Raw genomic sequence first — 13594 nt, 5'->3', positions numbered from 1 at the left:
CATAGAAAGACGAAGACTGACAACTATTTGCACTCACAGCTAGCTACGGACAAAGAATTCACAATTCACCTCAGATACATGTTTCTGGATTGAGGGAGGAAGCGGGAGAACCCAGAGAGTACCCACAAGAACACCCTCCTGCTGTGAGGGAGCGGCGTTAAATCGTCATCCGTGCTGATTTTCAAATTCTTTTAAAAATAAAAAAAATAAAGCTCCAGATTTCAGGGAAAGCGGCTCACAAAATTGGCCCCGAACCACATCTTTGTCTTTCCTCGACTTGTGTAATTGTAGCCAATTTGACATGGCTGATTGACTTTGGAGTTACTGTTGCATTGTGAAGCTTTAGACGCGCTCGTGGTCGAGCTGAGGCCACACCAGAGGGCAATTTGAGAAGCCCGAGCCTCGCACTGACACGGATGGCAACAAAAAAATAGACACAGAAAAGCATTTTGCCATATGACTTTATTGCAGGTTTTGTTTTCAGCTTGTACACGTCAGGACTGAGGCCGGCAGCGGTGTGTAACTAACTTATGAGTCCAGGAAGTGAGCTTGCAACCGGGTGGAACGTTGGCGCGCTCGCTGCAGCTGCAGGTGTCTCGTTGGCGGCCTTGATTGTCACACGGTTGGATCTTCCTTCAGCAAAGATGCAACATTCCCTCCTTTTGTTTCAACATTATTAGGCTTGAGGTCTTCCCAAGTTTTTCTTCTTTTTTTTTTTTATATATTTATATACGATGTGATCTCGTCCCTTCTCGCACAAGATGGTAACACAAACTGCAACCAGTTTAGTGACAGAAAACAACGGCAGATACCCGACAGAGGAAATATCAGTGTGAGTGCGTTAGATATCTGATTCTCAAGTAGATGTTCAGATTAGCAGTATAAAAAAATGCACAAGTATCTTCTCATCCACCAACAGTTGTGGACACATTTGCTTTGTTATTTTTTTTTCCTCTGAAGTTTTTGTGTCCTGTTTTTTTTTTTTTTAGTTTAAATTATTTACATTTTAGTACACTTTGCTACTAAAGGTTTGAGTTTGCTTTGTACTAAACACAAACGATCTACGGCACATTGGCTCCACTGTTGATGTCTGGTATTACTCTCCTGCACCCGTGAGGATATATTCAATCACTGTAAAATCACAAACAGAAGTGACTAGCACACATTATTCCCGGAAAACAGAAGTAGCTTGGGCCTGATTGAGTTTAGCCCTTAACAGCTAAAAAAAAATTCTGATGCGGCCACTTTTTTATATGGCAAACTCAAGCTAACACGTTGATTGCATCAAACGGATGTTTAGCCCTCTAGAGCTACTTATTTACTGGACCGCCATCTCAGTGTAGCCAGAGAAACTGTGCGTGGACTCAGTTTCTTCACCCCTGGCCAAAGACGTAGCCGAGTGAGTTTGCATCTCAATGCCGTGGACATTTCTAAAATAGCTACGTTAAATCTTCAGTGGACAAAATAGCAATTTGGTTGGAGGACAGTAACACCCACAGAAACCAGTGGATGGCACCACCCGTGTTTATGGAACAAAGTTCACGATAACATTTTAGCTGGGGGGGGAAACAAACTGCCAAACGCCCCAACATGCCTTTTTTTCCCCAACTCCTTCCTCCCCGAGAAATCGAGCATCTTGTCGGTGAAACACACCCTCAAAGCTAAAGTGCTTCATGAGATATTTATTTTTATCACCCACCACAAGCTGCCGCAGTCATGGAAACAGACTCTGGAGGATGCAAGGTGGTTCTCAGTGGGGAGAAAGAATAAGAAACCTCCAGATTGTGGAGGTTTGGTGAGACTCAGATTAACACCAGACACATTTACCCCTCCAACCCCCTTAGCGGAATCTCCTGGAAATATGTGATGAGTTGGAAAGTACACTCAACTTGGCCGGCGTCCTTCCAAAAGAAGCTCCGAGGCCTCTTCTGCTGTTGCAGCTCCGAGGCCTCTTCTGCTGTTGCAGCTCCTCCTCCTCCTCTTCCTCCTCCTCCTCCTCCTCCTCCTCCATAACGTCAAACGTTGAATAGATGACTGCATGAGTTCCAGGGGAGTGTTGTGAGGGGTTGGGTTGGGTTGGGTTGGGTTGGGGAGGGGGGCAGATAACGGAGCGCTCGCTCAGAGGCCGGCGGTGACGGGAAGTGTTTGGAGCTTGAGGCTGTCGCCGGCTGAGCCCGGGGCTTTGAGGCAGTCTTCGGTCACGCCCTGAGAGGCCAGCTCAGACAGAACGTTGTCCAGGTAGTTTGGGTCGGGGTAGCCGTGGCCCGACAGGTTGGACATCATCTCCGTCTTGTGGTGGATGCCGTTCCATACCACCGTGTTGGGCTCGCCGGTGGTGCTGGACGTCCCCACGGTGAAGATGAGGCGCCGCATCCACGCCACCTTCAGCAGCTCCAGCACCTGTTCAGAGCGATGAGAGCTTTTCAATTCATGGCCGCCGTCGATGGAACAAATCGAGCCGACGGAAGTTTGAGAGATGAGACAACGTGTTGATGTATCGACCGTTCAGACTCAAGGCCTCGCAGACCGAGTCGCTTTTTTTCCCTCTCTTCTACTAACGCAAGCTTTGGGGAGAGAAAAGCTCCCTTTGAGCAAACATTCTTAGAAATCTCCGCTTTAATGTTTGCGTGTGATGTTGGCGTCGTGCCTTTTCTCTTTTTTCCGTTTGCTCTGTGCAGCTGCTGCAACTTTTATCTGCGAAAGCAACAGCAGGACGGAAGACGCGAGACGCACTTTCGCATCTCTAGCGGCTACGACGAGGACGAGAGCTCGTCTTCTTCGCCTTTGATTGCACTTTTAAAAATTCCAGTGTAATAAATCAGCTTCACAGTTTAAATCCCTCTGGAACTAGAACTGAGCCTCCACTGTGTGTTTGCTTTTAAAAAGCAGCGGCCGGGGAAAGACTTGGGAGTTGGATAAACTGAATTGACGGCGGTACTCGGCCGGCCTGAAACCATCTCTGCTGGTTTTTAAACTCCGCTTGTTTGACTACGATGATGGAGAGAGAAGAAACAAAGAATCCTGTTTGTCAATGTGTGGTTGGGCTGTCGTGTGCTGCTGCAGTCAGGAGACGAGCTCCATGGAAACGGCCCCATGAGCACGTCGTCGTGCGCCGCACCTTCCTGCTTGCGGCTGATGATGATGATGATGATGATGATCCCACCCAATCACAGGTGGGTTTATTTAATAGGGATCAAAAAACTGGGACTTTAAAATAATACAAAAACCTGATAATTTGTATAACATGGAAGCTTTAGTTTTATCTGGAGTAGAGCAGCGAGCATGATGTTTGTAATGACACAAGACACTGATGATGCTGATTGGTTGATCTCCTACCTTCCGGCCTTTGTCGTTGTCGGGCAGAAAACAGAATCGAGGGAACCCTCGGCAGGTGAAGGGCTGCCCTGGGTTTGGATGTTCTGGACCCTTGTGGCGACGGAGGGAAGGGCAGGAGATGAAGTTGAAGCCATAAAACAAAAACAAAACAAAAGAATCTAATAATGTGTGGTGGAGATTAGCGTCTCCACCGGCGGCTCGATACTAACGTCATCCCATTTTGTTTTTGAGGGTTTTTCACTTCAGCAGTGAGACGCAGAAACTCAAGTGTTTTCCCAAAAGGCTGAAACAAGCAAAGTCCTTTAAAGTCGAGGCAGAATCTATGAAATAAAGTAAACTTCTGCCGTTTCATGTGAAGAGAGACGACTGCGAATGCAGCCGGTCGTCCTGTGTCGCCCTCTCCTTCTGTGTCGCTCTCTCCTTCATGTCCGAGTCCAAGTGTGATCCAGCACAGATCAAAAATCTCTCCGAGGGGAGAAGCGTGCGTCAAAGGTGCTTCACAACCTCTTGTGACAGAATCGCCTCCTTTGAACTGCTCAACTTTCTCATTCTGATATTTGAGACGCAGGACTGATTCCTGGCAACCAACCTGTTCTCTCCCTTCTAACAAACTGCAAGGTATTTGCGTCTGCTTCCCGTCAGCAGCCTCTGCTCGCACTTTTCGCAACCAAACCACACGCGAGCGCAAGCACGCTGCCTCCTGCAGGGTTTAACAGCTCGGAAAGGCTGAGAATCAACCTTAAATCAGATCAGGATGCTCTCTGCTGCTCAGCTCCGCGCTGCTCTGTGGTTTTTGTTGGTGGAATAAAGACGGGCAAATTCTGTTACCGGAGGAACAAACACTTTGCTCTGGAGCGATTCCTCTCCAGATATCAGAGTGAGACTTCCCGGCCCAGGACGTGGAGCGTCTGCGGGCGACGAGCGGCCACTGCGAGGACCCACCTGTATTCCCGGTGGGATGATGTAGACGATCTGGATGGTGCCGCAGTCCGAGTGTCCCGGCAGCGACTGGCCCACGCTGTAGATCTCCATCTTGCCTTTGGGCTGCGTGCCCGTCTTCTCGCCGTAGATTGTCTTGCAGGAGGGACACTGCAGACTGCCGTCCTGCAGGAGCAGATTAATAGGAACTGATGACTGTCAGTCGGCTAATGAGACTCTGGGAGGGTGCGTGTGAGGGGGGAGGGGTCTGAGGCTCAAGACGTCAAACAGCCCGAGTTTAATGGCATTGTGATGGGAAAGTGTCCTGTGTGCCCTGTTGTCTTGGCTGCACTTTTGATGAGGTTTAGGTCTCGCCTTATTTCGATTTGATTTGAATACTTTATTTCTATCATGCAAATTATATTAAAAAAATTATTATTATTATTATTAAAAAAAAAAACAGTTACAAAAAAAATCAAACAAAATAGAAGCTGCATTTAAGATTACAAGAGTGAAAAGGAGTAGGAAGAAGTACAGGTACCTTAAGCAAGTAGCAAATTGAAGGGGCCAAGAGCTGCTGCTAAAGCTTAGCATTAAGACGGGAAACAAGATGCTGGTTTAATGTTTGAAGGACTGGCGGCTCACTACTGCTGCTGCAGGTCGTGTTTCCACTGACCGGCTGACCAGTAAAAGCAGTTCATTTTTAACCGTGAGGAACAAAGTCACAGCATTGGCCCGGTAATAATCCAAGTCTTTATACCATCAACCATTGAAACCTGGCCCGGCCCATTCAATTCAAAGCAGTTGCTCACCCAGCGCATACGCCGGTAAGGTTTTTGACTGCCTCTGTAACGCACATGATCTATTTGGCCAATCAGAACGATCCTGGAGAACGTCCCGTACAGACAAGTCAGGACGCAGCCCATCAGAACGAGCAAAGACACAGCAGTACGTACGACGTTGTGACGTCATACTGGGAATAAAAGGCCTTTTTTTGTATTGTGGTCTATGGGAAAAAATGCTTTTTGGGCCCAGCACCTCGAGTGGCCACTGGGAAAAACCGGTGTGCCGCCATATTGCCAGTCCGATATCCAGGTCTTATAAGACATCAATAAATTGGTCTGATGGATCCCAGGGGCTTCCAGAGCTGAGAAGCTATAAGAAGCTAATGTGTCTTAAAATGCTAATAAATTCATTGATTAAAATCAACTTTTTTTCTTTGGCTGAGTGGGGGTAGTTTGCAAATTAAAGTAGCACCTCACACAAGCTGGGATTTCCTGGTATTCAGTGTCTTTACTAGAAAATGGTGTTTTTGATTGTGCTGCGAGTCAGTGGTGGCTCGCTGGTGCGTCGCCAGCTGCTTATAGGGCTGAACAATTGTGGAAAATAATCTAATTGCCATTTTTTCCCCTCAATATTGAGATTTAATTTGCGATAATTTTTTTTTTTTTATCTTTGTCATGTATTTTTCCACAAACAAACAAAAAAATTATATGTATTATAATAAACATATCAGATTTATTATAGACAAATTGTTCTTTTTTTATAGGCTAGGCTAATGTTAAGATGGTAATGGGGCTTAGAATGATTTTGTTTAGGTCCACACAAAGCACAAACCACCGGCAGCTTCATTCAACCGATGCTACCATGCTAGCAGCGTTAAAATGACTATAAGGGGCGAGCGTACGAGGCAGCGGTTCACTGCCAGCGAACACAACTCCGACTGTTGTGGTCCTTGGTGCTTCGGTAGTCGCTCGGCATTTTTTTTTTTTATATCTCCCGACACTGTTTTGCTAAACTACGGCCACCAGTTGGTGGCAACCAGGGAGACCTTTTCCTTGCGCGTCGTTCCGTCCGTCCAGCTCGTCGCAGCATCGACTCCTCCCACTACCTGCTTTGCTTTGCTTTTCTTCGTGCCGTTCGCAAGTCACGTCCTATTGCGATATTATCGCAAATGCGATTTATCGTTCTAGCTGCTCACCTTTGTGCCGTTGTTGTACATCGCCAGCATGCAGAGCATGTGCAGTGTGTGTCCGCACTTGATGAATTTGCCCACGGCGTCGGGCACGGCGCCCTGGCCTCCGTCCACCGTGGACGCCGTCTCGTAGCCCGACGGACTGGACAGCTGGTCCATGCAGATGATGCAGTCCTGGCGGAGTGGGCGGGCCCGTAGAGCAGAGATTTAATAAAGGAGCAGAAAGGAGGACTGATGACGAAGAAAGAAGACGCAGGCCAAACAAAATGTTTACCTCATCCAGTGGAGCTGCCACGACCTCCATGTAGCGCTGGATCACCTCCTCCGGTTTCTGAGAGGAAGCAGTAGGCACTGAAAGAATAATAAATAGAAAAAACACCAAAGGAAATGAGATGAAGACAAAATGTCTTGTTGGAAAATTCCATTCAGAAGCTAATAACTAGTACAAAGTGGGGGCTGGGGGGAGCGATGTGGAAGTCTGGCAATGACCATGTGAGGCGAAACATCCACAGAAGCTCGAAGAGCGACTGAACTGATGACTGATGAACGCTGACTCGTACAGACAGAGACAAGAAGAGACGGGAACGTTGAGAGAACCGGAGCCGCGGCTAAAAGGAATCAAAATTTTCAAAAGAAACAAAAAACAAAACACCAATACTTACACAAACACTTAAATGCATTTGGTTGAACCCGGTTTAAAAAAAGTTGAATCTTACGTGAGATAAGCGTGAGCATTGTCGGATTGAAAAAAAAAATTGTTTAAATTTTTAAAAGGGGGAAGGAAATGCTCCGTGGAGGTGGAGGTGGATGAGAAAATAAGAAGCTGATGAAGAAAATGACCTCCTGGTGGCAGCTGGACGGCTCTGCCAGCTCTGTTCTCCTGGTTTTATTGCAGACGGCCGGACTTTTATCTGCTAGCGTTCCGCTGGTTTATTGTTTGGCTGATTCTGGAATCGACTGTCAACTTCAAAGTTGGAAAACTATTTTTTATTTTACTTTTTTCGATTGTCCTCGCATCCCACTGGTCTAAGGAAACGTCAATCAAAAAGCTACTGGGTGGGCGGGGCAGGTGCCGCTCCAGTCCGTAAAAACAGACAAATAATAACTACCACTTGGATTTAGAGATATGAAGAGACAACACACTGAGCCTGGCAGGTGTAATGGAAGCTGCAGAGCTCATGAATTTCTTTGGTGAAGACAAGTTGAGTGGTCCGAGCCACTTTTTGATTGCTTTTTTTGAAAGCAGTTCACTTCCTGGTTTTGAAGAAAGATCTGCGGAGACGAAGCTTTAGTTGGCTGGAAGACTGGTGAACATAAAAGGGGTGCGCGTGAAACCAAAAAGCACATAAGCAGATGATGATGGTGATGGTGATCAACTGATACTGATGATGGCGATGGAAGGGGGAGGGGAGGGAGGGGGGCATCAAGGGGCAGTGGGTGAGCAGACGAGGGGGAGGGGGTGGGGGAGGGGGCGGATGAGCGGCGGCGGGATGACGTGGCTGCTCGGGCAAACACTGCGGACGTGGACGAGGACGAGGACGCTACCTCTCCTGTGCTGCCTCTTTGCCCTCCTAACTGAACTGCTGCTGTTGGTGCTGTGGGGCTTGCTGGGTCTGCCGGCCGGGGGGAGGAGAGAGGGTGGAGGGGGAGGCGGAGGGGGAGGGGGAGGAGGGAAAGAGAAAGGAGCGGGTTGCTGCTGATGCTGCTGCTGGAGCTGCTGTAGCTGCTGCTGATGCTGATGATGCTGCTGCTGCTGCTGTTGCTGCTGCTGCTGCTGCGGCGGCTGCTGAGGGAGAGGAGCGGTGGTGAAGTGCACTCCCAGTCCCACAGCTGACATCAGAATGGAGGCCATGCCTGGAGCAGGGGGCGGGGTCAACAGAGGGGGTGGAGTTGACAAGGGGAGGGGGCAGAGACGGTGAGGGTTCGAGAGGCCGGCGGAGGTTTGAAGGAGCAGAGAGGGAGCGGAGTGTCAAAAAGGAGTAGAGGAGAAAAATAAAGGCTGTCGTCCAACAAGAGGAGGCTTCAAAGTAAAAGTGCAGCCATCAGCGTCACCGACCCGCCAAAATAAAGTGTTTAAAATGGTCACATTCTTCTTGCCAAGAGTCCTACAAGTCCATTGAAGTGACAACAGTCCACCTGTTGCTCCACATATCAGCCCTCTGTGATGTCACAAAGGGTAGTGCTACTGCTGCCAGGTGAATGACAGCACCCTCAGCCGGACGTTGGCTCCGCCCTCTTCCTGTCCCTCCTCCAAAACATGCAGAAGGTCCACCACCCAAGCATCAGCTCCAGCCGGAGGCTGCAAACAGCGGGCTAAATGTTCTAAAGATGCTCGCAGCTGCTCGGCTGGAGACGGACATCAAAGTGAAATATTATCACAGTCTGCAGTGGACACATTTCTGCATCCTCTGATCTGAAATGCATCTACCGGGGGAAAGAAAAGATTTGAGATGCTGGAATGGGTTTGACTTTGGCTTTCTGTCTGGTTTCACCTGAAAATGCACCAGCAGACGTGTGCGACACGGAGCAAAGCACCGTTGATGTTGCAAACTGACCCACCACCATCATTACAAGCTGCACATTTGGGGAAGATGGCGCAACGGCAGCAGCAGCAGCGACCTTCCGCTTTTAAAAAAATGATTTACCAAAGTCACGCGCTGCTGCTTTTTCAGTAATGAGCTCCTGGCCCCGGAGCTTCCTCCAAGCTGATTGTATTGATTCAGTCGGCCCATCGCCGCAGAAGAAACGGCATTCTAATTCGAGCGGCACAATGAAAGAGATAACAGCGAGGTGAGCGTCGTCTTCGCATATCAATATTCTCCGTTTTATGACGGGCAGCGAGTCGCCCGCGTCGTTGAAGGAAATTAGAGGCTCCGTGTTGATCACAATTACCTCGCGACAGCCGTGCTAACGTCACAACATCCGTGTGATGTTAGCACGGCTGTCAGTGAACTGCCCAGAAATAAAAACAAAACAAAAATCCTTCAATTCTTCTGCTTCTCTACCTTCCTTTTTTGCGCCTAAAATAAACAATTACGGCCATCGCCACGGGCGCTGAGACCTCACCAAAGTTATATATCGGCCCGCACCCCCAGCCAGGTGTCGGCTCCGCTCTCTGACACCAATTACATTTTTTTTAATTGCCTTTTAAACACGTGGAAGCTCCAACAAAGCATGGGTTTGAACCGCAGGACGACGGAGCTTCAGCCGAGCGTGAAGCTGCTTCCTGCTGGAAAGATTCCAAGACTCTCTGCTTTCGCTTAAAATTAACACGCACAAAAAAAAGGAGCAAAGTTCTGGCCGTCAGCATGCAAAACATAAGACACTTGGAAATGTGCTGTTGAAAAAGGGAAAAAAACAAATGCTTGCGCACATTTTAGAGAGAACCGTGAGGACGGTGCAGGGCAGACTGAGGGGTGTGGATGGTCCGCGACCCGTTTACCTGCCAGAGCCGAGCTCACGCTGGTGGAGCCATTCAGCTGCACCGAGATGGAAGGGACACTGCGGAGACACAAGCAGAGACCTTAAGACCACCTCCTCCTCCTCCTCCTGTCGCGCTCCGCACAGAATTAGCACATTTTCATTGTGTATGCATTCGGCAAGTGTCACTCAGGCAAACAGCCAATCACAACGCTGGATTGACCGGCGGTGCTTGGGGTGCAACTAGACACCTTGACCCTCGGTACCGGCAACACAATAGCAGGAAATGTGCACTCTGATCTCAGATAATGGACTGTTGACAGAAGTTCAGGCTGTTCTGACCGTCGTTATAGTCTAAGTGCGTGAATGTAAGAAGACAAATTAAATTTCAAAGGGATTTCAACCTGGTCAGAAGTCTGGTGATGGTGATAGTGTTTCCCATCAGGAAACAGATTAAATGCTGAAGTTCCTGTTTTACCAGACGGGTCAAAGTGGAGGCAGACAGGAACAGCTGAGGGCTTTTTTTGTTTTGTTTTTTGCACGAAATGAAAAACACTTCAGTCACGGTTCAGGTCAGCCTGTTCTTTAGCACGACAACAGTCGCTGGAGTCCCTGGAAACACAAACTGTTGAAAATGTGTTCCAGGGGGTTGTTTTTAGAAACCGCCACATTCTTTATGAGTAAACCGTCACAGTGTGGCGCACTGGGAATGTGCATTAGGGTGCCTTTCGTAAGAATTTTCAACTACTACATCATCAGAACTTCCCCTGATGTCAGAATTTCAGGAAAGTCAAGACTAAAGTGTCCACTTGAGATGCAGCTTCCAAAACGATTACGGCAGTTTTTCTTAGTAGCTGCCTTAAAACATGGCCAGACACTGCGTCACCTTCCTGCCTCTGTTTTTGTTCCAACTTGCCTGTATGAAGACAAGACCTCCATCGAATCAACACACACACACAGATACTGACCTCAGGCCATTGGCACTTCCCGAACTGGTCAACAGTGGCGCAGACAGTTGGCTGCCAGAGGGCGGGGGAGGCCAGGGGCTCCCCCAGGACATCCCCCCCACCGACAGGGGCCTCCGAGGGTAGGGCGAGTAAACGGAAGCAGGATGAGCGGCGATGGCCCTTCCCGGTCCCTGGAGGCTGGGCCGGTTCAGGCTGCCCGACGAAAAGGAGTGCCGCGAGCGGCTGGGAATGGGTCCCGTGCTGCAGTGGCTCAAACACTGCTGGCAGGAGCAAGCGGGGCCCGAGGGGATGGCCGGGGGCCCCTGGGAGGCCAGCGGGTAGGGCATGTTGCACTGTCGCCGAACCTGCCGCCTGAAGCTCGTCAGTTTGTTCACCTGGGCCAAAGAGGTGAGGTCTACAATGTAGTTGTAGCCGTGAGGGCTCAAGTCCGCCGTTCCCTGGCGGGCCTGGTAGCTGTGCTCCAGGAGGATTGAGATTCGGGTCTCGTACGGAGTCCATCCACCTTCGTCGTTGGCCCATTCCCAGAACACGCCGCTGCCAAGGCCCGAGGACTGGGCGAAGAGGGATCGGCGAACTGACCGTGTCTTTCCTGAAAGGCAAACAGCCCAAATTAATGTTCATCTCACATTAGGCAGCCATTTTATATACAACTCATTCCTTTATTTGGCAAATCTCCACGCTGAGATTACATTTTGCTTCACCAGCTAAAAGATTTGCACTACTGTAAAGTTGCAACATTCATCCCTTAATGGAAATATGTCTGCCTCACTTTAGCATTGTGACTCCTCCATATTTAAAGATTAGCATCTAACCACTAAACAAACATGCTAATATTTTTTTGGCGTTTGCAAAATTGCAAGTTTAGGCAAGACAGGCTGCAAAACTCCCTAATATAACGTTTATTACTTTATCTGGGTCTGGTAACTTCACTCAGGTTAGCTATGTGGCTAATCTTAGCCTGCTTGCTATGTAAACACGCATCACAAACAACAGAGTCCCTGAAAGCTAGTGCTAGGTGGCTAGCTTCACTGTTTGGCCTGGGAACGGAGGGGTTTGGAGGCACAACGATTCTATGAGGTGGAGAAAAAACAAACCCGAATTGACTGAAAGCAGGTGTGCTCTGCTCGACTCACCCGTGTCCTGTCTGAACTGCTTCAGGCTCGGTACGTCGATCAGATAAGACGACAGGCTGGGGTCTGATTGTCCGAGACAGATGCTCGTCGTGCCGGGTCCCCCTCCTCTGTGGCCCCGCGGCGCCAGGCATCGCTCGATGTGGGCGCTCACCTGCCCGCTATACGGCCGCCAGTGGCCCTGGTCGTCCTGCCACTCCCACACTGCTATCATGGGCTGCGACTGTCCCACGGAGCCCGAGGGTGTCGCCGACACCGACGGCCCGTTCCGGGAGCCGTTCACCCTGGCGCAGGAGCCAGACACAATCGCCATGTTCGCCCGAGCTAACAAGCGCTCGTCCTGCTTTTTAGCCGTCTGAACGATTGCAGTTGCGACGAAAGAGGGGGAAGTGGAAGCTAGCTGGGGCTTTGCAACGATTCCATTGTTACGCTAACACGCCCTGAATGCAAAATAGGTGCCTCCCGAATTGCGAACGGTCGAAATAAACATTTAAATGCATGTTGACAAGGCTGCTGCGTTCACGGGGCTTAGCAGTGACGGATGACGTTTAGCTTTGTGGCAGCGTTGCTACGGCACCTTCCTTCTTCACGGTGCCTTCAGGTGCAGACAAGAAAAACGGTTACCGCAGACATCAGTTGAACCCGACATCAAGTACACTGTTTTTAATCAAAATGCTGCAAAAATGAAGTACGGGGCTTACTTTCAGAGTTACATGATAGTGCCCTTAATAAATCCGCATGTTACTCACTCTTCATTGTCACACATTTACATATATATCGTCTTCAACCTTAAACAAAGCTCTTAACCCGCTGTGCAGTCCAATTTCGCAGCAGTAAACGTAACTTTGACCTCAGAATGTTGCCGTTCTTGCGCGCACATGGTTTGTGTTTATCGAAAATAAATTAACGAAGCCAAAGATAAAAGAAAACCGAATTTGATTGACTATAGCACGTGTCCCTGAAAGCCTCACTCTTCTTCTTTCACAACAAACACCCTCATTGTGCAGCCGCCGCCTCTTCTTCGTTCCTTTTATTTAAACTGTAGATGACATTACTCTCCCTGGCGATGCTGCCACCAAATGGCGCGTTGTTGGTACTGCATATGAATGCGCCGCCGCTTCCCTGCGTCGCTATTGAAGCCCACCCACTAAAACTGTTAAAAGTAAACAGGAGATTGCTTTTTCATTTTGCCCGCCACAGTCGTGAACTAAGCTGCCCTTGTCCCCTGCCAGTGATTAAAAGCAGTGACAGTGTTTTCACCCAAAGGCTGTGACCCAAATAGAAGTAAAGCAGGCTCAGCTAAAATTGCATTCAGTTGACAATATCCGGCACAAGTGAGGCAATGCGGATTATGCAAAATTCATAAGTTTACACACACATAAAAAAGTTTGTCCTGGTCGTTACAATGTGGCATGGGATGTGTACGGGGTGGGGGTGGTGGTGGTGGTGGGGGTTATTAAATCCACATTAGGGATGATACAATTCAGCAGCTCTGACAGCACACTGGTCAACAGAGGCCACATGGGAGCCAAACATATTTTACCCATTTAACACATAAATTGACACTCGATCGATGGCCTAGCCGATGCAGGCCTGTCTCAAAATGATGGACTTCATGAAATCCGAAGAGAAATGGTCATGTGTGGCTTCAATAAGGAGAGCTAACATGGTTTAGCTCTGCTTTCACTGTGTGTCAGGGACACAATATTTTAAACAGTGAGGAAGAATTGCTTGCATGCCAAAGCCTGTGTGACTGAGACAGTGAGGAGCAGGGTTTTTTGTGGCTTTCTTTCAAATTCCCCCCTGCAGTGTTGGTCCAATCGTCCCAGGCTTCGCCTGTCCATAAT

General features: G+C 48.9%; 1 protein-coding gene across 6 annotated transcripts; it reads right to left on the bottom strand.

Moving 5' to 3' along the window:
- Positions 1 to 445: 445 nt before the first annotated feature.
- dtx2 (deltex 2, E3 ubiquitin ligase) lies at positions 446 to 12701 on the bottom strand. 6 transcript variants are annotated; one of them, XR_012927353.1, is made up of 10 exons: positions 11751 to 12701; positions 10618 to 11206; positions 9603 to 9730; positions 7775 to 8083; positions 6504 to 6580; positions 6236 to 6403; positions 4279 to 4440; positions 3337 to 3426; positions 2015 to 2400; positions 446 to 1984 (listed from the first exon to the last, which is right to left on the bottom strand). XR_012927353.1 is itself a non-coding variant. In XM_076031965.1 (9 exons), the coding sequence occupies exons 1-9, from the start codon at positions 12058 to 12060 to the stop codon at positions 2119 to 2121; spliced, it is 2115 nt and encodes a 704-aa protein (XP_075888080.1). In that variant the 5' UTR covers positions 12061 to 12700; the 3' UTR covers positions 446 to 2118. The 6 variants fall into 6 exon arrangements, 5 of the variants coding, with proteins under 5 accessions (XP_075888080.1, XP_075888081.1, XP_075888082.1 ...); XM_076031965.1 differs by having other exon boundaries at positions 446 to 2400; positions 11751 to 12700; XM_076031966.1 differs by having other exon boundaries at positions 446 to 2400; positions 9672 to 9730; positions 11751 to 12698.
- Between the last annotated feature and the right edge of the window lie 893 nt (positions 12702 to 13594).

Source organism: Nelusetta ayraudi, unplaced genomic scaffold, assembly GCF_046127955.1.
Source record: "Nelusetta ayraudi isolate G7.1 ecotype Tasmania unplaced genomic scaffold, CSIRO-AGI_Nayr_v1 ptg000033l, whole genome shotgun sequence".
In the NCBI taxonomy this organism is placed as follows: domain Eukaryota; kingdom Metazoa; phylum Chordata; class Actinopteri; order Tetraodontiformes; family Monacanthidae; genus Nelusetta; species Nelusetta ayraudi.
Note: the sequence above shows the minus strand (reverse complement) of the source record. Positions and strands in the feature narration are given on the sequence as shown.